The sequence below is a fragment of the Callorhinus ursinus genome, unplaced genomic scaffold (assembly GCF_003265705.2).
Source record: "Callorhinus ursinus isolate GAN/ISIS: 27379988/994484 unplaced genomic scaffold, GSC_fseal_2.0 scaffold32, whole genome shotgun sequence".
Classification (NCBI taxonomy): Eukaryota; Metazoa; Chordata; class Mammalia; order Carnivora; family Otariidae; genus Callorhinus; species Callorhinus ursinus.
Window position 1 is genome coordinate 17,971,433 of NW_027397094.1, and position 23,684 is coordinate 17,995,116.

Below are 23,684 nucleotides of genomic sequence, written 5' to 3' on the forward strand. Positions count from 1 at the left end.
GGGTATTAAAGAGGGCACATTCTGCGTGGAGCACTGGGCGTTATGCACAAACAATGAATCATGGAACACTACATCAAAAACTAATGATGTAATGTATGGTGATTAACATAACAATAAAAAATTTAAAGCAAAAAACAAAAAGAAAAACAAAACAAAACAAAAAGAGTCAGACATTTAACTGATTGAGCTACCCAGGTGCCCCAGATTATAGGTTTAATATTAGTTCTGGTCTATTGATTTGCTTCTCCATTATAAGAATTTTGGACCTTCTTTACCCATCTTCCATTTCAGCCATTTATTCTCTTTTGATTGTTTTCCTGCCTCTTTTCAATGCTGTTTATTAAATTTTTTATTTGAAATTATTTTCCCTTGGGCACTTAGCCATTTAGTCTTCAATTCGGAGGTGATCTTTTTATTTTCATCCATTTCTTTCTTGAATTCAATCAGCTCATTTCTTCTCTTCCTAATTTTGCCTATTTTGTTCTTAGTTTAATTTTTGATTCAAGGTGTTTTTCATATCCCAAATGCTTGACTTGAAAATATTCATTTTAATTTTGTGTATAATATCACAATTTTCTTCTGCTTTCTGTCATTTTGGGGGGAAGAATTTTTTTTCTTCTGCCTTCTGTCATTTTGGGGGGAAGAATTTTTATCAGCTGAAATGCTTTTATCTTCCTTTTCTGTTTCCTATAGTTTTGTGTTGATGAAAAGTCTATGCATTCTATGAGCAGAGTTGGCAGTTGGGGGTTAGGTTACAAAATGGCTAATTTGAGGGTGCTCTACTTTGTCAGGGTAGTAAAAGACAATTTATTTAATGGATGCCTCTCTGAAGGGAGGACCATGGGATTGTGATCATTGATTTCGTTCTTATTTCCAAATTTAGGATTCTAAATTTCCCTCTTCTTTTTCTCTGTGCCACCAACTTTCCAAAGAGTTCTTTTTATTAGTCCATATAGTTTTGGGGAGCTGGAATGAGAAGCTCCCTATTTAGTTGGCTGCAGTTTCTTTTAAACTTTCTTCCCGCTTTTCCTTTTCCTTTTTTGAGGCAATTACCTTAAGTTCTGCTCATCTGAAAGTTCTTTCCTTGTGGCTAGTGTTTTGATCCACTAGAACTCTTCCCTCTTCCCCATAGTTTCAGCTTTAAGTTTTCCTCCTCTCTCATGATTTTAGGTCAATTTTAGACCCCTTGCTCCCCTCTTCTTTTGTTTTCATAGTTTTTCTGAAGTCTTCCTATCCCAGTTCTGTTCAAAGCCTTATGACAGAGCTGGACAGATAGCTCTGGTAAAAATTGGTGTTTATTTTTCTATGTACTGGCAAGATGAGCTTTGTAATTAATTATAGGTGTGAGATTTGTGTGCCTTTATTTGTTCTTTTTATTAGTCCATATAGTTTTGGGGAGCAGGTATGAGAAGCTCCATATTTAGTTGGCTACAATTGACAGAAGTTTTCCTTGGCTTCTTTATTTTTTTTTTAAGATTTTATTTATTTATTTGAGAGAGAGAATGAGAGAGAGAGCGAGCAAGCACATGAGAGGGGGGAGGGTCAGAGGGAGAAGCAAACTCCCCGCTGAGCAGGGAGCCCGATGCGGGACTCGATCCCGGGACTCCAGGATCATGACCTGAGCCGAAGGCAGTCGCTTAACGAACTGAGCCACCCAGGCGCCCGGCTTCTTTATTTTTTTATATCCCAGATTCACTTTAGCAATTAAAAAAAAAATTCAAGAGTTTAGTTGGAATTACGTTAAATCTATAAATTAATGTGGGAAAACTGACGTGGCTGTTAGGCATGTGCTTTGGAAACTGCCAGAATTCAAATCCTGCTCTGCCATCCACTATTTGTGTGACTTGGGGCAAATTGCTTCACCTCTGTGGGCCACAGCTTCTTCATTTGTTTAAAAACAAAACAAACAAACAAAAAACCTCAACATGTTGTTTGATTATGTGTGTAAATTGCTTAACACAGAACCTGGTACATATTATGTATTAACATTTGGTCTACACATCCAGGAAAATATTTCTTCATTTTATTTGAGTCTTCTTATTTATACCTCAGTACAGCTTTATTATTATCTTCACATTTGTCTTGTACATTCCTTTTAATTTGATTACTAGGTGTTTTACATTTTTTTTTTTTTAAAGTAGGCTCCACACCCAGGGTGCAGGCCAATGCGGGGCCTGACCTCATGACCCTGAGATCAAGACTTAGGCTGAGATCAACAGTCAGATGCTTAACTGACTGAGCCACCCAGGCGTCCCTAGATGTTTTACATTTTTATTGCAATTATTAATGCCATTTTGGGGCAGTGTATTCTCTATCTTCATTCACAGGAAAATTTATTTTTGTCAATTTTGGATTCAACTACCTCGTAGAATTCTCTTATTGCTTCATTATTTTTTCACTTAACTCTGTTTTTTTAGGTAAACAAGAATATAATTTGCATGTGCTGATAATTTCATCTTTCTCTTGTTGATAACTACACCTCATTCATTTTTGTCTCTTCCATCAGCTAGGACCTCCAGCACCATGTTTTAACAGTGGCAGTGATGACTGGCATCTTTGTTTTATTTCTCTAGTGGTTCACTAGTGAATATGACGTTGGCTGATGGCTTGCTCTAGATACTCTTTCTCGGAGGACTGATTGTGCAATGTGACAGTTCTATTCTTATCATGTTAGTTTAGTAATAACGTGGTTTTTAAAGTCTTGTAATATTCTGTTGGATATGATTTGCTGTTGTTTTATTAAGGACTTGTATGTTAATATTTTTCTGTGTTTTGCTTTTGGTGGCTATCTTTGTTAGATTTAAATATTAGGGCTCATGAATTTCATAAAATAGATGAAGAAGTCTATCTTTTTTTATGCTTTGGGGTAGTTATATACCATGGGAGTCATTTGTTCTTTTTGAAAGAGGGGGGTGCCTGGGTGGCTCAGGTGGTTGAGCATCTGCCTTCAGCCCAGGTCATAATCCCAGGGTCCTGGGATCGAGCCCTGCATCCAGCTCCCTGCTGAGCAGGGAGTTTGCTTCTCCCTCTTCCTCTGCTCGTGTTTGTCTCTTGCTTTCTCCCTCTCTCAAATAAAAAATTTTTCTTGAAAGAGGCCCTCAACACAAGGGTTTGTAAAAATAAGAAAAAAATTACAAATAAATAAGAAAGAACCTATCAAGCATATGTTTTTTTCAGGTAATCCTTGGGTATCTTTAAAATTTTCCTCCCTTTTTCTACATAGGAGGCTCTCTTTTATTGTTTTTGTAATTTTTAAAAAGATTTTATTTATGTATTTGACCGACAGAGAGACACAGCCAGAGAGGGAACACAAGCAGGGGAAGTGGGAGAAGGAGAAGCAGGCTTCCCGCTGAGCAGGGACCCCGATGTGGGGCTCGATCCCAGGACCCTGGGATCGTGACCTGAGCTGAAGGCAGACATTTAACGACTGAGCCACCCAGACATCCCTGTTTTTGTCATTTTTAATCAATGATTTTAGTCATTCTAATAGGTGTATCACTTCTAGGAATTTAAATTATATACATACTCCCACATGTGTGGAATGATAGATGCATACAAAGATAGTCATTGCAGTATTATTTATAATAGCAAAAGACTGGAAACTACAGTCTAGTATTAGGACATTAGTTAAATAAATTGGGGTACATCCAGACAATGGAAGACCATGCAACCTTTGGGAAAGGATGATGTGTCAGTTGGGAACCAAACCCTAAGATGTACAATGAAAAAAGCAAGGTGCAGGGCTGCATGTATAGTGTGCTATATTTGTGTAAAAAATAAAAATATATATACTTAGACACACATACACTTATATATTAACAGAATATCTTTGCAAGGATACACAAGGAACAGTGGTTTTCTCTAGAGAGAAGTGAATGACTAGGGTATTAGTTTATGTGTCCTCTTGTAAATTTTGGGTCTTTCACTTTCTATTCAAAATATGCTAAAATTTTTCTCTATGTCTGGGTCCAACCTCAGACTCTTAACATAAGAGAAAACACTATACCTAAATATTATAAAAATCATAGACTCAAGCTCATGGGTTTCATTTATGTTATTTTTGTGTGATAGTCCTGAGCTACATTTCATATCATACAAGCTTCTTTGTAGCCTAAAATCTGGACAGCTGTGGAACATAGTCCTGGTAAAATAAAGTTAAGTGGTGTAGCAGATAAAACCTGCAAACTGTTTAGAGTAGCCTGAATAACTCAGTTGCTTATTTGGCTAAACATGAGTTAAATGGACAAATACTAAGCATCTATTGTAGTATTATAAAAGACACTGATGTTAGACCTTTGTAGTACTTCCCTAGAGCTGCCTTAATTAAATACCACAAACTGTATGGCTTAAGATAAATTTATTGTCTCATGGTTCTGGAGGCTGAAAACAGGGTGATGGCAGAGCCATGCTCCCTCTGAAACCCACAGGGAAATCCTTCCTTGCCTCTTGGCAGCTTCTGGGGATTAGCAGACAATCTTTGACATTCCTTCGCATTCAGCTTCATAACTCTCATCTTTGCCTGGGTCATCATATGGCATTTTCCCTGTGTGTCTCTGTTTTCATATGGCCACCTCCTCATCAAGATACCCTACTCCTACTCTAATATGGCTTCCTCTTACCTTACTTAACTATAACTGCAACCATTCTATTGCCAAATAAGGTCACATTCTGAGATACTAGGGGTTAGGATTTCAACATATCTTTTTTGAAGGGACACAATTCAACCCATAACAACCTTTCTCTAGAATCTTTGGGGAGAAGGTGAGAGAGAATGTAAAAGCCAAAGATGCTGAAACCTACCTACATTGCATTTAGCCCGCTTGAGTCCTGCTGAGATTAAATTACAGCCTCAGCCTTCCCTAAAAGGCACAGCGCAGATGAGTTACCAAAACTTCAATCTGGAACTCCAGAGGAATTTACAAATTCGGCCCCATGTGGAGACCACCCCCTTCCTGGTTCATGCTTCACTGAACTGCATGCTCCACCTTCAGTTATTGCCCTGCCACTCCCGTCCTTCGTGGGATGAACCGCAAGCTTGAGTTAAGAGAAAAAGAAATGTACTAAGGTCAAATGACAACCCCACCCCCGCCCTCATCAGATCACAGGCTTCACACCAGGAAGATTTGTGTTTGCTTCTTTTTTTTTTTTTTTTAAGATCTATTTATTTATTTGACAGAGAGAGACACAGCGAGAGAGGGAACACAAGCAGGGGGGAGTGGGAGAGGGAGAAGCAGGCTTCCCGCGGAGCAGGGAGCCTGATGCAGGGCTCAGTCCCAGGACCCCGGGATTATCACCTGGGCGGAGGGCAGACACCTAACGACTGAGCCACCCAGGCACCCCTTGTGCTTGCTTCTTGTGCTACTGTGCTTCACAGGGCCCCTCCTGCTGTCCACGTGAGAACACTTATCGCCCTTTGAGAGGCACAGGAACCCACAGGTGGAACTGTTCTTGAAGTAATCCCAATTGCTCTCAAGTTTCTGTCAAAAGACATCCTTTTTGAACTCAACACCTGTTGGCCACTAAACCTATTAAGAGTCTCTTCACTGAGGGCCAGATTTTACTGCTTGGTTCAGTCACACCTCCACCAAGAGCCCTTTCTGTCTGTCAGTGAGGCAGGATTTGGACTTTTTTTGTTGTCTCAGAATTAATACACAGCCTTTTCTTGCTTTTCTATGATACTTTATATTATTAATCCATTCACATCTAAGTGTTTGAGTCTTACTTTCCCAAACACAGTTCAGAGTATTTCTTGCCTTTTGCAGTGGCCAAAGAACTTTTAAAAAGGCAAAGAGAAATTATCCTTATTTTTAAATGGGAAGAGGTCCTAGGAATGCAAAACAATAAAATACATATAACATATATACATATGCAAAACATATATATTTAGTGCTTTGCATTACGACAACCTTCTCTTCTCATATGAATATATATTGAATATACGCACACACCTATTTAGAGTAGCTCTTTTTTTGGTGTGATGATTATGTAAGTCCTAGTGATCGTTCTGCCAATATTTATTCCCTACTCCATTTCCCCAGCGTATATATATTTTTAAGCGCCATGGACATTTTCTTTAGAGTCTACAGAAATAATTCTTGCCTTGTATATTATATGATGGCTGGAAAGGATTTTTATTTTTAGCATGACATTTTTGTCAGGGTTAATTGTTTTCCTATTACCTGCCTTTTTATTTATTTTTATTTTTTTAAATATTTTATTTATTTATTTGACAGAGAGATAGCGAGAGCAGGAACACGAGCAGGGGGAGTGGGAGAGGGAGAAGCAGGCTTCCCACTGAGCAAGGAGCCCCGACGAGGGGCTCCATCCCAGGACCCTGGGATCATGACCTGAGCCCAATGCAGATGCTTAAGGACTGAGCCACCCAGGCGCCCCCTGCCTGATTTTTAGAAATGCGAACAATCAACAGTTGTTTTGTTTTGTTTTTTAATCAACTACACTTGGAGTTATTTTTCTGTAGACTCCAGGCCCCAGAGAGTGTTTGTTGAGTAAGTCTAGTGGACATCACTCCGGGGAAGGCAGAAAGCAAAGGATGGTCCTGCCTTCCCCTAGCCCTTGGAGCGGCAACTGTTTTCTGAAAAATGGGAAAAAGAAAGTCAGAGGAAGGTTAGATTTGACTTAAAACTGTCACTTTCCAACTGGGAGAATGTCATTTTTTTTACATTGCTTCAGCTGGGGTTTAAGTGGGAATGTATAATGTGGGGTATGAGGCACTATCTCCTGGCTTTTTAAAAGTCACCTAATAAAATCTTTCCAAAAAGGAACACACCTACTCATAAGTTAGTGGAGTTGATTTCAATCTATACCCTGCATTCTAGAATTTAGACACCAATGAGAGGCTAATTAAGTCGTGGTTAACTTGGGTGGGGAGGGGGGCACTCCATGCTCCCCTTGGTCTAAGAGGTTGGAATTTAAAGGACAACATGCTTCCTGCTCACTTCCTGCTCATCGGGACATTTAAAGCACTATTTAATTCCACACTATCTTTTTATTATCGGTACTTCCTCTCAAAAGTCCTACACTCCTTGCCTACCAGGGCCGCAAGTAGGGTGAAGTGAGTCACTCTGCTGGGGGTGAAGCTTAAAGGGGGTCTAAAAAGTCTCACTAATCAAGATAAACAATATTTTAACGAAAATTTTTTTAAAAATCGGTAAACTAGGCCAGCTGCTAACTGCCTATTTCTGTAAATAAGACTTTCAGGGGTGGGATTAAGATGGGAAGAGAGAGGCGGGATCATGCAAGTGCAAAAATGCATTCGAAGTTTTGATATATTGCTTATCATGGATTTTTTGCATTAATTTTGATTTTTTTGAAATTAATTTTGACTTTAAAAATATTACATTAAAATATTTATCTTGATTATTGAAGTGTGGGGGTTTTTTCGATTTTTTGCAAAATTTTGCAGTGAGGCACGTGTCACTCACTAGCCTTACCCTAGTATCGACCCTGTAAAATTACGAGTCAACAAAAATCTATCCATCTTGTTCAACCACGACTCTTACATGTGAGAGAATCAGGCCGCTCCCCTCCCCAATCCCCAGCGTAGAGATGCCCGCACCATGAAGTCTCCTTGCGGCCCCGTGGGTTTTAGGATCCTCTCCTCTGGCTTTCCTTGCACGTGTACTAAAATACTACATTGCATTTGGATTGGTCTTCTCGCCCTGAGCAGCCGGAGTGCCTTGACCGTGTCTGCTTTTGCACTTTGGTTCAAGTTATGAAATGATCCGGTCCTCTACTCAAAGTTACCCAATTTCACTGCTCGCCAACCACCTCCTCCACAACGCCTCCCACAACTGCGCTGACCCGCAGCGATGTCCTCTCCACCAGTGTTCTGCGTCTCAGTCCGGTGCTCGGTACTGGGACGCAGGGTGACAGGACCAGCCCTAGCCTGGGTCGCCGGGGCAGCAGACCCGCCCCAAGCCCAGACTACCTCGCAGTCTGGCCGCCACATCCTTTCACCGGTCATCGTGTGATCTCGTCTGTGCGCTCCGCCGAGTGCTCCGGCGTGAGAAAAGGCTCGCGCCGCTTCCAGGTTTTTTTACGGGAGGAAACTGAAAAGCGCGAAAAATCTCCTCGCACGGTAGTGCGCAGGCGCAGCGGCGCGCGGGGCTTTCTTCAGCCCGGTCCTTGGCGGCGCCGGCTGCGCGCCGGGCGCTCGGCAGCCGGGTGGGGGCGCTGCGGGGAAGGCGCCCGAGGCGGGAGGGGGCTCCTTGGAGGGGGTTGGTGCAGGGCCCGGGTCGCCGCCCTCGGGGGCGGGGACCCGTGCGGGCGGAGGAACGGGGCTAGGACCGGTATGGGGCGGGCGCTTCCCGGGGCGTGCGCAGGGGCCGCGGGCCAGATGAGACGGGTGACGGCGGGTGACAGCGGGCGGGGCGGCGGGCGTTCACGCCCTCTGCTCGGCTGGGCCGGGAGGGTCCTCGGACTCGGTGCGCGCCGGGCCGGGCGGGCTGAGGCGCGCGGGTCGGACGCGGCGCCATGCACGGCCCCCCTGCTTGGCCGCTGCGGCTGCTCCTGTGGCGAAGCCCGGCCGCCAGCACGTGGACCCTGGGCGCCGGCGTCCCGGGGCCCCGGCCTCAGTTGACGGGCCTGTGGCCGGCGCGGCCTTGGGGCGCGAGGCCGAGGCTCCTCGGGGATGCCGGAGCCGCGGGAGGCCCGCGCCGCTGCACGAGCGGCTGCCCGGGCGGGGGTCCCCGCGGCCCCGGAGGTGGAGCAGGCCTCGTGCGGCTCCTGGGGCTGTGGGCGCGGCCCCCCGGCGCCAGCAGGTGCCGGGCGCTTGCCGGGCCAGACGCTCCCCGGCTCCCGCGCGCCGGGCTCCGGGGCGGCCCGGCAGTCGCAGCCCGGGCAGGGGGCGAGGCCTGGCAGCGCCGGCCGTCGTTGCCTGCGGCCGCGGCTACTCCCGGAAACAAGCCGCGGCTGCGCCCGGCGGTGGCCAGGCGCTCGGAGGCCCAGAAGCTCTTGGGGCTGGCGTATCCGGAGCGCGGGAGGCTGGCAGGTAGGGCTTTCTCTGTCCTCTTCCCCTCTGCGGGTCAGCACACCTTACAGAGCGCGTGGTCCCGGGACACGGTGGGGGCGGCAGAGAGACCCTGGGCCACTTGTAACACTGTGAGGAGGGACGGGCTGGCTTTGTACATGGGGATCTTTACCAAGAAGTGCTGAATGGAGCGCTCACCTCTCGGTAGCATTGTCAAGCCTTTCAGGTTGGCCGAGAACCTGTTGTCAGTTGTCTTTTATGTTTGTTTTCTTAGCTTGACACACATTATACAAGTGGAGCAGCATCTCATTATTGGAATCTTTGGGTTCGCCCTGCTTTGGCATTGCCAGCATTCTCAGAATGAGCTGGGTTTCCCCCCCTTTTACATTTTAAAATTTATTCTAGCCAAAAATATACCTGTTTTGTTTTACGCAGTTATAGTACTTCTTAAAAACATTGTGTATTATGCTAAGCGAAGTGAGTCAAAGAAAGACAAAAACCATATGAGCTCACTCATACGTGGAATTTAAGAAACAAAACAGATGAACATAGGGGACGGGAAGGAAAAATAAGATAAAAACAGAAAGGCAAACCGTAAGAGACCCTTAACTATAGGGAACAAATGGAGGGTTGCCGGAGGTGAGCTGGGTGGGGGATGGGGTAACTGGGTGATGGGCATTAAGGAGGGCACTTGATATAATGAGCACTGGGTATTGTATGCAACTGATGAATCGCTAAATTCTATCCCTGAAGCTAATAATACACTATGTGTTAACTGAATTGAATTTAAATAAAAATAAGTAAAAACATTATTTGCTTTAGGCAAGTTTATTAAACAGTCAACAATTTTTTGCTATGTGAAGCAAAACAATGGAAACCTTTCAGGTTTGTTTCAGGTGCTTTTTGCCTCCGTGAGTGGTAAGCAGGAAGTTACTAGCTCTTCAAAAAATCAAACACTGGCATGATCGGCGATCTGTGAACTCCAGGAACTATGAGAAATTGTAGATCATAACCCAACTAAATCATAATTAATTTTTTTTAAAGAAGTTGAAATGAATGTATTTAGAACTATTTTCTATAGTTCCTCATTTTTTTTTAAAGGATTTTATTTATTCATTTGAGACACAGAGATACAGAGAGAAGAGAAAGCATGAGCAGGGAGAGAGGCAGAGGGAGAGGGAGAAGCAGGCTCCTTGCTGAGCCAGGAGCCTGATGTGGGGCTCGATCCCAGCACCCTGCGATCATGGCCTGAGCCGAAGGCAGACGCTTAACCATCTGAGCCACCCAAGCGCCCCTATCGTTCCTCATTTTTAACCGTAGCTGGGGAAATGTTTACGTGCAAGGGCCTTTTAAGATCTAAAGGTTTTTGAGATTCCCCTAAATTTTCATTTCTTTAATAAATACTTATTGAGCCCGCTCAATATATGGTAGGCCATGCATGGGGTTACATTGGCGAGCAGAAAAAAACAGTTCCTGTTTCTGCTAGGGCTTCCAGCTTAATGGGGAGGAAACATAAATGAAATAATCATATGACTAGAGATAAAACTGCAGCCATGATGAGGGCGAGGGCCTGTGAGGTTGTCAGATGCAGCCCTTGAAGCAGGTGAGAAGCCCGCATGCTTTGCTGCTTTAGAAAGGATTTTCTTAGGGAGTCATTTGTGATGTGGAGGAAGGCAGGTGGAGTAGGAATGTTTTACCTGTCGCTGACTGTTGAAGCTTAGGGCAATTCTTGGTATCACCGAGGTATAAAGAGAATTTATTTCATTGCTCAGTTGGGCGTATGTAGATTTTGATGGAAATAAAGATCTTTTACCCTATTAAAAGAAAATTTTGAGACTAGATAATCTCACTGGACTGTGAGCTGCTCGAGACAGGCACTGTGTCTGATTCTGTCTAGTTCTTAGCATGTGTGCAGCACAGAGCAGGGGCTCAGAGTGCCCGAGATGAAGGAATAAATAATGGTCCCACCAGGCCCAGATTGAGGCCCAAATTTAGAGTCCCTGAGCACTACAGGGTATGTCTGCCATTCCCATATGCAACTCAGAGTGACTGCAAGGAAAGCCAGTTTTGTTTTATTTCTGAAATATCAGGTGCCGAGAAGGTGTTTTAGACATCAGACTTTGCTGGTGCCCACATGTGCTCAGCCCTCTGGGTAGCCCAGCCCTGCCTCTCTCATAATCATCATCCCTGTACCTTCCTTCCGTTCCCACATGTCCGACCACGCTAGTATGTTGAGAAGACAGCTTTAAATGAAGTCAGAGCTGTACCTCCTTTTAAGAAGAGCGATTTTGGGGCACCTGGGTGGCTCAGTTGGTTAAGCAACTGCCTTCGGCTCAGGTCATGATCCTGGAGTCCGGTGATCGAGTCCCGCATCGGGCTCCCTGCTCAGCGGGGAGTCTGCTTCTCCCTCTGACCCTCGCCCCTCTCATGCTCTCTCTATCTCATTCTCTCTCTCTCAAATAAATAAATAAAATCTTTTAAAAAAAAGCGATTTTGATCTGCCTCATTGAATAATTGTGAACATATAATCTGAGAAAATAAGTCCGAGCTTGATACACTAATTTATTTTAAACAGATAATAAATACTTATTGTATCTTATGAGGAAATCTGTTGAAAAACCCTTACTAGGACATATGGTTTCCTTAAAAGTCATTATATATGATATATCGAAGCCCATCTGGACGTTGGCATTTGTGGGATTAAAAGGAAGTGGGGTGTCATCATTAATTTGTAACTTATCGTAAGAGCAGCCTCAGATGTTGGCACATCTCTCTGAAATGCTGTGGATAAAGAGCTCTGTGTGTGTGTGTGTGTGTGTGTGTGTGTGTGTGTGTGTATGTGTTAATCAAGAAACCAAAAAAAGCTGAGCTGAAGAAAAGAAATTCCAGTGTTAATTTGCCAATTTTTAGGAAAACAAATGCAAAAATCCTTTTTCAACGATTCAGCTATACATTTGATTAACAATATTTTCATCTGTCTTCAGCAATCTGCTGAGTATGCCACTTGAAGCCTGTGAGCAGAACACTTTGATCTGAAGTAATTTATATCAGAAACTTTAAAACCAGGGTCTACCATGTGAAATGTTTCCATATGTGTGCAGAGAAGAGTTTTAGCATTGTTCCCGTTCTCCTCCCAAAGGCACTGCAGTCCCCTCACCTGCCCTCGCCCCCCTGCGGCTCACTTGGTATAGGAATTCGCACCATCATCCTATAGTCATGGCCTTTTTACAAAGTTGCTCTCCAGTCTCTCTCTCATAATTCTTCATCTTATCGCCTTGGCCAGAGGAGTCTTAAAAGATACAGGAGCTCATCGAGGAGCCCCTGTGGATGGACTGCTGGGATAAGAAGTAATTTGTCCGAGCCCCTTGCTGCGTTTGGCAGATAGAGGGAGGCCGTGGAGGGCTGTAGCCACCCCATTGAGTTAGGGGCAGGGAACACTGCATAAATTGATATCAGGAGTGAGCTGTGGGTCGTTGGGGAACTGTGAGGTTATAATGACAATGCCAACCTGGAGGTGCACACAGAGCCAGCTTGCCTTCCCTACACTTCCCGGGCAGGTTCCTGGTTACACTGTGCAAGCAAGGTACACCTCCACCCCTCCACCCACACCGTTCAGTTGAGGCCTCTGGAGAACTGGGGAGGGTGCCCCTCATTTAAAATACTGATAAGGACTTGTGTGGTTTGAGATTAGGACCGTTCTTAGAACCTGATGCCCACCAGGAGCTTTTGCTGAATGTATAGTTATATTTTATGAAGTGACCAAAAAGAATAGAGTGATAAAACCAGTGAATGCAGTAAGCAAGGAGAGGGTGAGCCGTGCTTAGAATGGCTGTTTCCTGAAGCCCAGGTCAGGACGGAGGCTCTTCCAAGGACAGTACTGCCGGCACAGTGAGGCTGAACCTCTCAAATTGAGACTGCTCCAGAAAGCCAAGGAGGTTTGTTTGCTCTGGAAATACTGTATTTCAGAGAAAACATGAACATTCTCTAGCTGTGCTATGAAACGTGTTAGAATTGATATAAGCAGACAATGCATACCATGTTTTAAAAGAACTTGGTATGAAAAAAAGTAGGGTTCGCTATTTTTATGTTGATTACAGGTTGATTAATATTTTGGGTATATTGGATTAAATGCATTGTTAAAATTAATCTTACCCCCTCTTATTCTTTTAATGTGGCAGAAGATTTGAAAGTACATCATATGTCTACTGAACAGCGAGCTCTGGAGTCAAAGGCAGGCCTCCCACTATTGCAGATATGGCCCAGATGCCTCAGTCTTCAGCACAAGCTGACAGTCTGGAAGATCTTTGTTCTGCAGATTACTCCATGAACTGAGCAGTTTCCTAAACTCTGTTTGCTGCTAGTCTACCAGCTCCTGATGTCTTCACTTCCTTCCCTATCCAGCTTAGATGCCAGGTTTCTTCACCTCACCCTCTAACCTGCAATACCTTCTCCTCCTTTGTGCCCCATAATACCCACCTTGCATCCATGGAGATGTCTCCTGAACACTTGAAAACTCAACATGTCCAAAAACCAAAGTTGCCTTCCTCCCTAAAGCTGCCTTTCCTGCTCTGTCCCTTCTCTCAGAGAGTGGACTGCTGTGTGAACCCCTTTGCCACAGCTGGAGACATTCTTGGCTCCTTGTGATGGTAACAGTGATGAAGATAATAGGTGATTATTGTTCACTAGATATTGGGCCCTGTATCAGATGCCTTACATATATGCACTTAATTTACTCCTTGTAATATTTCTATGAAGGAGGTATAACTTTTATTGCCATTTTATAGATGAAGACCCTGAGGCACAGGGAGGTTGAGTGACTCACTGGGGGTCAGACAGCTAGATGGCAGAGCAAGGTCCAGTTTAGAACCTGTCCTCCTAACATGCTCCCCAAACCCGGCCAATCCTCAGGTCCTGTAGAGCCTAGTTCATAAAAGTATCCCCTGTCCTTGTCGCCCTCCTTGTCCTCTCTGCCCTTGCCCTAGTTCCCTCCGGTCCCTCTTGCCTGGAGCAGTGGACTAGCGTGTTCTAAGGAGTCTCTGTCTGCAGTCATGCTGGCCTCCAGCCCTCCCCTTTCACTCTGCAGCCAGAGTGGATCGTTTCACATGCAAAGCTGGGTATCAAGGAGGGCACACATTGTGTGGAGCGCTGGGTGTAATATGCAAACAATGAATCATGGAACGCTACATCAAAAACTAATGATGTAATGTATGGTGACTAACATAACATAATAAAAAAATAAGTTAAAAATAAAATGCAAAGCTGGGGACGTCTGGGTGGCCAAGTCGCTTAAGCGTCTGCCTTTGGCTCAGGTCATGATCCCAGGGTCCTGGGATTGAGTCCTACATTGGGTTCCTTGCTCAGCGGGGAGCCTGCTTCTTCTGCCTACTGCTCCCCCCTGCTTGTGCTCTCTCTCGTTCTCTGACAAATAAATAAAATCTTTAAGAAAATAAATAAATAGGGCGCCTGGGTGGCTCAGCTGGTTAAGCCACTGCCTTCGGCTCAGGTCATGATCCTGGAGTCCCGGGATCGAGTCCCGCATCCGGCTCCCTGCTCAGCGGGGAGTCTGCTTCTCCCTCTGACCCTATCCCCTCTCATGTGCTCGCTCTCTCTCTCAAATAAATAAATAAAATCTTTAAAAAAAAAAAATAAATAAATAAAATGCAAAGCTGACTGTAGCACTACCCAACTTAAAGCCCTCTTAGCCTGCCATTCTGTAAATTCCCTATTCCACGTTATAATCAAGAACCCACTACCTCTCCACTTTGTTTCTTAGTACTTCTTCCTTTGCGCCATGAGGTCCCAGTTCCAACTCTGTCCTGCAGGCATTCTCCTTCCTGGCCTGCCCCAACCCCCAGGCTTGTGCCCTTTTCTCTACTTCGAATGTAGTAAGATGAAGGCTTTGTCTCAGTGTGGTTCTGCATTATATGATTTGGGTGACCTTGGGCAAGCTCCCTCGCCTCTCTGTGCTTGAGTTTCCTTTGAAAATGTGGATAAGAGGATTTGGGGGACGATTCAAGGAGATAGTGCCTACCAAATGCTTCAGACAGTGGTGGGGACTCATTTTTCTGTTTCATCTTTAGTCCTGGAATGACACTGGGCTTAGCTGTACCTGCCAAATTGTCAGATGAATCCTTAAAAGATGGGTACCATGTCTAGCAGGTGATGGGCATGCTGTGCAGCTTCTTCCACCCATCCCAAACCTCTGTTTTTTTCATGAGTTAACTGCATTTTAGGGTTTCTGGCCCCCTTCTTTTGAAGAATATTTCTTTCACTTTTTGGATGCCATGATTTCGTAGAATGAGGATAACAGAAAGATGCCTGAAGATATCTGTCAAGAGATACGTAAGAGTTGCTGGGGTCCCATCAGGCAAGGATAGGAACAAGCAAGAGGCTTAACCACAGAAAAAAGTTGGAGAAGGATTTCAGAAGGATTGTAGTACAGTTAGCATGTCAGGTTTAGGGAGGAATCTGAAACAATAGGGTGCAAGTCTAAATTATTCATTAATGTCTAAGACAGTGGTATGTAGTAAATAAAACCTCCATTAACAGGAATCCATCTAAACAAAAGCCGAAAAACTTTTATTTTCCTTTTGTCTATATTCAGTTTGTACGAAAAGGACACAAATGGCAATAAAACAAACAGATAATTTTTTTTTTATTAAAAGGCAAAAGGGGATATGCTGGAATGAGTTTGGATTCAACTAAATTCCTTCCTCTTTGTAGTCATTATCATTATTGTGTAAGAACTAGTGTTCAGAATCAAAATCGTAGGGCATTTTATTCACAAACTACAGATTCTGATTTGGAATCAAAACTTTGAATTAGAACACTGGAGGAGGGAGGGAGAAAAGAACACTTCTAGCACTTCACATACATTATACTCTTGGAAGCTTTGGCCAGAGTGAATGAACAGACTGGAGAGACTAGCTACTGATGAAAGATGAAGCAGAAAGGCTTCTCGGGTTGATCCCTTGTTCCCCAGGACTCCTCCTTCTGGAGCATGCCTGTTCACCACAGTTGTGAAGTGCGGAATCCCAAGTTAGTTCTGCGTGCCTTGTGGGCTTTCAGTCCCTCTGGGCCCTATTGTCAGGAGCGTGGCATTTTGAAACAAGACCCCAGGTCTTACATCAAAATGAAATGGCCCTTGGCCAGGTTTACATTACTCAGTTAAATTGTGATTATGGGATTTTAAGCCAGACACAGGGACTTTCCGGCTCTGTGCAAAGAGTCATTTCCATCTGGATTTTCTGAGGTGCCAGATCTTACGTTCCTATTTAGGCAACTGAGGAACTTTGGTCTGATACACTTTTGTGCCTTCTTTGCCAAAGTACATTCGACAGGTGTTTATTGAACTTCTACTATGTGTCTGTGGGGTGCAGATATAGCAGTGAACAAAGCAGACAAAAATCTTTTTTATGTCCTGGGGCACCTGGCCAGCTTAGTCAGAAGAACATGTGGCTCTTGATCTTGGGGTTGTGAGTTCAAGCCCCACGTTGGGTGTAGAGATTACTTAAAAATAAATTCTTAAAAAAGTCTGTTATGTCCTAATGAAGAGATAGACAATAAACAAGTGAAATGTTTAGAATGCCAGAAGGTGGGGGGTGCTAGGAGGAAAATGAGGGAATGAGGCAGCCAGTATTGGGTATCTGTATTTTAAATAAGGTTGTCAGAGTGGGTCTTCTCGAGAAGAGGATGTCAGAAGGCCTCGAGGAGGGAAGAGCGTGGTTGTGTGAAATCGTCCTTACTTAAAAGGCTCTCCTTTCTCCTAGAGCTCTGCCAACTGAAACTGTTGGCACTGAGTTTGCTCTATACTCTTTTTTTTTTTTTAAAGATTTTATTTATTTATTTGACAGAGACAGAGCACAAACAGGGGGAGGAGCAGAGGGAGAGAGAGAAGCAGAGTCCCCACGGAGCAGGGAGCGGAACGTGGGGCTCGCTCCCAGGACCCTGAGATCATGACCTGAGCCAAAGGCAGACACTTAACTGACTGAGCCACCCAGGTGCTCTGCTCTATACTCTTTTTAAATATAAAAACTATTTTTAATTGAAGTATAGTTGATGTGCAATGTTATATTAGTTTCAGGTGTATAATATATGGAATTGCCAATTCTATCTGTTACTTAGTGCTCACCACGATAAGTGTAGTCACCATCTGTCACCAAACAGCATTTAATACTGTATTATTGACTATATTCCTTCCCTATGTTGTACTTTGGTCTCTGTGACTTACTTATTCTATAACTTGAAGATTGTACCTCTTAATCTCCTTTATCTATTTCTCAGTACTCCCTCCCACTTTCCCTCTGGCAGCTACCAGTTTGTTCTCTGTATTTAAGAGTCTAAAACTTTTTGTTTATTCATTTGTTTTGTTTTTTATATTCTACATATAAGTGAAATCATTTCTTTGTCTGACTTATCTCACTTAGCATAATACCCTCTAGGTCCATCCGTCTTATAGCAAATGGCAAGCTCGCATTCTTTTGTGGCTAATAGTCGTGTGTGTGTGTGTGTGTGTGTGTGTGTGTGTGTGTGTGTGTGTGTACACACCACATTATCCAGTCATGTATGGGTGGACACTTGGGTTGCTTCCATATCTCAGTATTGTAAATAATACAATGTATACTCTTTTTATTAAGGTTACATAAAAACAATACCTTTAATTGCAGTGTTGGCATTAGGCAAAACGCAAAGAGAAGCAACTGCTGATTGTGGGGTGTGAGAGCTCCCCTCTCCCAGGGGTCAGTTCATGTTGTAGTCATCTAGAGCCTCACCATGGAATCTGTGGTGGTGGCACTAGCTGGGTTCCTAATAGGACCAAACTCAAAAGGCATGCAGTGGCCTGTACCCTGCCCCCAAACACCCCAATCTTCCTTTTTTTAAGATTTTATTTATTTTAAGGAAAGAGAGAGTAGGGGGAGAAACAGAGGGAGAGAGGGAGAAGTAGACTCCCTGCTGAGTGCAGAGCCTGATGCGGGCCTCTATCTCATGACCCTGAGATCGTGACCTGAGCCAAAATCAAGAGTCAGATGCTTAACTGACTGAGCCACCCAGGTGTCCCAACCCCAGTCTTACCTGTTTCTTATTACTACCCCAGAGATGTTCTGTGTGTATATAAACTTAAGAGCCACTGAGCAAATGTTAACATTTGTGTCTCAGGCCGTTTTCACTAACAGTGTATCTTGGTGATGTCTGTACCTGGAGAGTTGCCTCATTCTTCTGAATGACTGTGTAAGATGCATAAAATAAATGCTTCTTAATTGATTAACTTGTTTCCCACTGGTGGTTGTTTGCATACTTTGAGTCCTTTGCTGGTATAAGTAATGCTGTAATGAACATCCTCGAAGGTACATGTTTTGTGTACACATATGGGAGTATATGTTAAGTTAAAATCTTAGGGGTAGAATTGCTGGATCAAAGAGAATGTACTTTCACATTTTAACCAAAATGATCACATCATTCTCCATTGCAGTTGTACCACTTTGCACACCCACTGACAGTGTAAATGCCTCTTTTCCCACAGCTTCACCCACACAGTGTGTTATCGAACTCTGATCCTTGCCAATCTAATAGATGAAAACTGGTATATCTTTGTAGTATAAATTTGCATTCCTCTTTTTGTGAATGCACTTACTTGCCTGGGGTCTGTGTTGTTCCTGATTGGATTTTCTTAATATTTTCCTTTCTGATAAGACTCTATTCCCCTGTTTTTTAGATGTGTGAACAATTGTGTTATTATCTATTTCCATATCATGCTGGTATTCTGGTGCTTTATTCCCCAAAGCAATAAGATTAAGAAGGAACATATCACATGTGTAATGGGTGCCAGGAACAGTATACTATTTCAAAACTTTAAATAGCCTTTGGAAATAGTATACATAATCAAGTGCTTTACCTGCATTGTTTGATCTTCAAGCAAAGACACAGTTAGATGCCAGAGAATGACAATGGATAGCATGAATGTAGGAAAAATGTTATCTGAGCTGAACACCCAGAGCAAGAGGCAGGGAGGGAGGTCAGAATGGACCTTCAGATTTTCATAGTTAGTCCTTGGTCATTCTTGTCTTCACATGATCAGACCTGGGTAAAGCAAAAGTCATTTTGTCTGGGTACTTGGGTATGATCAGTGCCTCCCTACAGCCACCCTACTCGTGTGTCCCTGGAACCCCCTGGGTTCTTGCCTTTAGTCAAGGGTCCAGGAGCAAAAGGAAGGAAACTCCCAGCACATGAGAGCAGCGCGTGCTCTGGATGGCAGCTCTGGGAGAGAAGCGTGGTGAAGTTGGCCCCCTGCCCCTTGCCGAAGTGCCCACGGACCTGAGAGCTGCTTGTGTTTTTATAGCCGCAGTTGGGTTTCTGGCCGTGTCCAGTGTCATCACCATGTCTGCCCCCTTCTTCCTGGGAAAGATCATCGATGTCATTTACACAAACCCCACCGTGGACTGCCTCTCCAAGCTGACCCGCCTCTGCCTGGTGCTCAGTGGCGTGTTCCTGTGTGGCGCTGCCGCCAACGCTGTTCGCGTCTACCTCATGCAGACTTCAGGTAAAACGGCCCTCGCCTTGCACGAGCGAGGTATTCCAGAGGCCTCCAGTGGCGTCACGTAGGGCTGTCCGGGCTCGAGGTTCGTGTGCTCCAGGCCGTCTGTTCCTCTTTTCTCCTGCCATCACGTTCAGCGGGGACAGAGCCCTATGTATGGCCAGACGTTGGAGCTACGAATTGTTTTAGGTCAGGCACTCTCTTCTCAACTCTCCCTGTACACGAAGTGAAGTGAGGGACGGAGCCTGTCTGATGGGAGGTTTGCAGACACGGCCCGTGGTCAGGAGGCTGGAGTTCTGAGCCTCCTCCAGGGAACTGTGGAAACCTTATCTGCTCCATGTTTGTGTTTCCCCTTCAGTAGGCACTGGGGCAATGATTTTTTTACAGCATTTCCGTGATGAGTCCTGGTTGTTAACAGGTGGGGGACTACCACAGTAATCCCAGAGCCCGGGATGCCAGACTCTAAGTCGCTTCTCAGTATTTAGCTAATAAAATAGATAATTAACCAGTGCTTGCCATTTGAAAGTTCAATACAGAAAAGGATTGCCAAGGAGGAACAAAATTAGCTTTTGAGAAGTTAATGTAGTAAAGCTTATTTGTAAATAATACTTTTTAAACATCTCTCAGAGATCCTGTATTTTATCCCTGTACCCCGTCCTCCACATCCGCAGTTTGTATATGGTTGCTAAGAGAAAATCAGTGCTTGTTACCGGTGCACGTCTGCCAATATGCCAGGGCTCAGGTGAGTCTGTTCCCACCAGGTGGATACAGGGCACCAGACATGCCTCAGAGGCTGTGGTGCTCAGAAGAGGTTGATGACCTCGGGCCAAGCTGCAACCTATTAGGTGGCTGCACCCAAGCTGATGCCATTCCTGTTTGCTTTTGCAGGTCAGCGCATTGTGAATAGGTTGAGAACTTCGTTATTCTCCTCTGTTCTGAGGCAAGAAGTTGCTTTCTTTGACAAGACTCGCACAGGAGAATTGATTAACCGCCTCTCCTCAGACACCGCACTCCTAGGGCGCTCGGTGACCGAAAACCTCTCGGATGGGCTCCGGGCTGGGGCCCAGGCTTCTGTTGGCATTGGCATGATGGTATGTTAGCCTGGCTTGTGTTGGTACCTTCTAGTCAGGGCTTTGGCCTGTTCCAGGCCTCTCAGTCATGAGATTAGCTCAAGTTGAGCTGTTCTCATCATCCTGTAAGCCACTTAGCCAAGAGTGCTGTCACAGAGGCTGCGTGATGTGGAGATGGCCTCTTCCTGTGTGGCCCCCTGCCACCTTGGTTTCTCCAGAATGACTTCTTGGAAGAGTGGACCGTTACATTTAGCAAAGATTACATTATTGCTTGGGTTTTCTAAGGCTGTGTGAAAGAATGTTGCAGAAAAGAGCAACAGGTGGTGGGAGCCCTTTGGGTGCCAAGCAGTTGGGTTAAAGGAAAGATTGTAAGTTACATTCTCTCCCTGCCCCCCAAAAGGCAGTGTTAAACTTGACAAGACCAAGGAATCATTGCCTTTCGGAGGAGGGTAAATTCCATCCTTCTGTACAAGAAGTAGATCTATATTCCACTGAAGTGAGCTCTCTCTACCCCCACAGCCTCTTTCCTGCCTTAACTGGGTGGCTTGAGCACTGTCCTGTCTGTTTACCTCACTCATCAGACCTGTGCTGCTGGCCAGGAGAAATGTCATGCAAGCCACATAGGTAATTTTAAATTTTCTAACAGCCACATTTTAAAAAGCAAAAAGAAAGATGAGATTAACTTTAATAATATATTTTATTTAACCCAATATAAACGAAGTATCAGTTCAACATGTAATTTATATAAAAAATTATTAATCTGAAATTTAATATTATTTTTTCATATTAAGATTTCAAAATCCAATGTCTTTTATACTTATGGAACATCTCAATTCGGATGCTAAATTTTCATTGGAAATATTTCATCCTCGTTTAGATTTATAAAATTTGCCATTGAAAAAGTAGACTGACGTACCAGGTTTTCCAGACATACCTAAAACCTTACCAATAACTGAATAGAAATAGAATATTCATTTTTAAGTTTAAATTTTAATTAAAACTAAACAAATTTAAAAATTCAGTTTCTCAGTCACACTAGCTACATCTGAGGTGCTCAGTAGCCATGTGATGCTGTCATTTTAAGCAGTGCAGTTCCAGATCCCTAAACGAGGACTGTAATTATTCCCATCCCCCAAGTGGAATAGCTTGGGCTTATGTCCTCTTTGCTTCCACGTAGCACTCAATCCAGAGCAGACGGACGTGTTGCAGACTGAGCTGGTAACATCAGATTATGGAATGGAATGGGACTGATGCATTTCCTGCCCCACCGCAGAGGGCACCCCATGCAGATGGTTTGCTTGAGGTCCCGTGTAGTCAGGCCCCAGAACCATCAGACCTGCCCTGATTGCATCACTCCCCCTGCGTGTGTCCTGCTGGCAGCCATCATCCCGGGGCCCTGCTGAACTGCATGACTTGTCTGCTCGGGGGGGTCATTCCATAAATTGAAGGTGCCAAGCTCATTCCTGCTTCAGGGCCTTTGTCACTTGCTCTTCCAAGACCCTATTACACCTGAAATTGTTCTCTCTGTCCCTCTTTTACCCATTTGCTATCTAGCTCTCCCCTTGGATAAAACTCCACATGGGTCAGTTTATCTTCCAGGTGCCTGGAATAGCGTGTGCATGTGTAGGCATTCAGTAACGAGCTCTTGAATGAGAAAATGAATGAATGATTGGTTGATCCATCTATTACCGTACATTTCCGTGTGCAACTTTTCCTCAGCTTTTTAAGAAAGCCTTATGCTGATTATACTACTTTCTGTGCAAATGAGATTTGGCAGATTTTAACAATTTGTTGAAAAGATGCTAGTGCCGTTTAAAATCCAGTCACCAAATTGCAGGGTTGACAGGAAAACTCACTGTGTTATTTCTATAGAAGTTGATTACTTCCTCTTTGAGCAACTCCAGTTAGAAACTCCTTATGTTGAGTTCGCATCTGTCCTGCTGAGCCGTCATTCCTCTGAGGTATGGAAACAGCTCTAACTCTTCTCCCACTTGTTAGTTCCACCCCCTGCGGAGAGTCCTCTTTCATCTTCATTTGATACGGGTTTTTGTGGTGTCTTTGCCTTCTCGGCCATTTCAATGAGACACGTTGCTCTGGTTCTTCAGTGCCTTCGAGGGGACCCAGACTGGAACACAGAATTCCTGGTGTGGTCTGGTCGGCATGGAGCCGCATGGGCCTCCTTCCGTTACTCCTGTCCTGCCTTCCTCTCCTCTGTGGTTGACCAGTGTCGCCTACTGTATACAGCGTTGTATCAGCAAGGGTACAGCGCTGGAGGGGAGAATACTTCCATCCTTCCTTCAGCAGCTTTGCCATGTTACCCCTGTGTGGCATGCTGATTTTTCGTGGAGTTTTATGAAGATTGAAGATGTCCGAAAAGTTCCACCAAAACAGGGTGTACAACTTTGAGACAGCACCTTCAAACCTGCCTGTTAATTTAAACACACCCACACCCACACCCACACCCACACCCACACCCCCCTATAGTAGGTAATGAGAATGTCTTGCTACTCTGTGTAACAAGCACCTTTTGGCTTTTGTTTTTGACAGTTTTTTGTCTCACCAAATCTGGCCACTTTTGTTTTGAGTGTGGTGCCTCCAATATCAATCCTTGCTGTGGTTTATGGACGTTATCTACGGAAACTAACCAAAGTTACACAGGATTCCCTGGCACAAGCCACTCAGGTAAAGGCTGCTCCCCTGTATGGTCTCCACTAGAATGAACTCAGAGTCCAGGTTCTAGTGGGCACCCCCTAAGAGATGTACTTAGGCTTTCCAAAAATGTGCTTACTTTTCCTTAAGTTAGCCCTCAAGATCCTAGAAACCTAAAATACTCTGCCTTCTAGACTACATTACTACCCACACCTTGGCGTAGATCCCACTTGACTGAACACTGTATGAACTCCTTAGTGCTTTACCATCACTATTTCTTATAGGATGGAAAATCTAATTATATTTTGAGGATAGTTTCTGCATGACACTCTGTCCTTTATTAATTAATAAGTGAAGCTTTGTAATGCTACCCAATACTGTATTTTTTAAAAAAAATTAAAAATAACTTACATTTTCATGTTACAAAAACCAAGTGTGTTTGTAA

The 23,684-nt window shown here is 44.2% G+C and overlaps 1 protein-coding gene across 3 annotated transcripts in view; it reads left to right on the forward strand.

Annotated features, from left to right (window-relative positions):
- The first annotated feature begins 8,301 nt into the window (after positions 1 to 8,301).
- Positions 8,302 to 23,684, forward strand: part of ABCB10 (ATP binding cassette subfamily B member 10) — a 34,759-nt gene continuing 19,376 nt past the window's right edge. The window contains exons 1-4 of one of the 3 annotated variants that reach the window (XM_073879073.1): positions 8,302 to 9,010; positions 19,326 to 19,526; positions 20,409 to 20,611; positions 23,138 to 23,272. In XM_073879073.1, the coding sequence (XP_073735174.1) occupies positions 8,494 to 9,010; positions 19,326 to 19,526; positions 20,409 to 20,611; positions 23,138 to 23,272 (1,056 nt within the window). In that variant the 5' untranslated portion in view covers positions 8,302 to 8,493. The remainder of the gene's footprint in view (positions 9,011 to 19,325; positions 19,527 to 20,408; positions 20,612 to 23,137; positions 23,273 to 23,684) is intronic. The other 2 variants (XM_073879075.1, XM_025850746.2) reach the window with 2 other exon arrangements.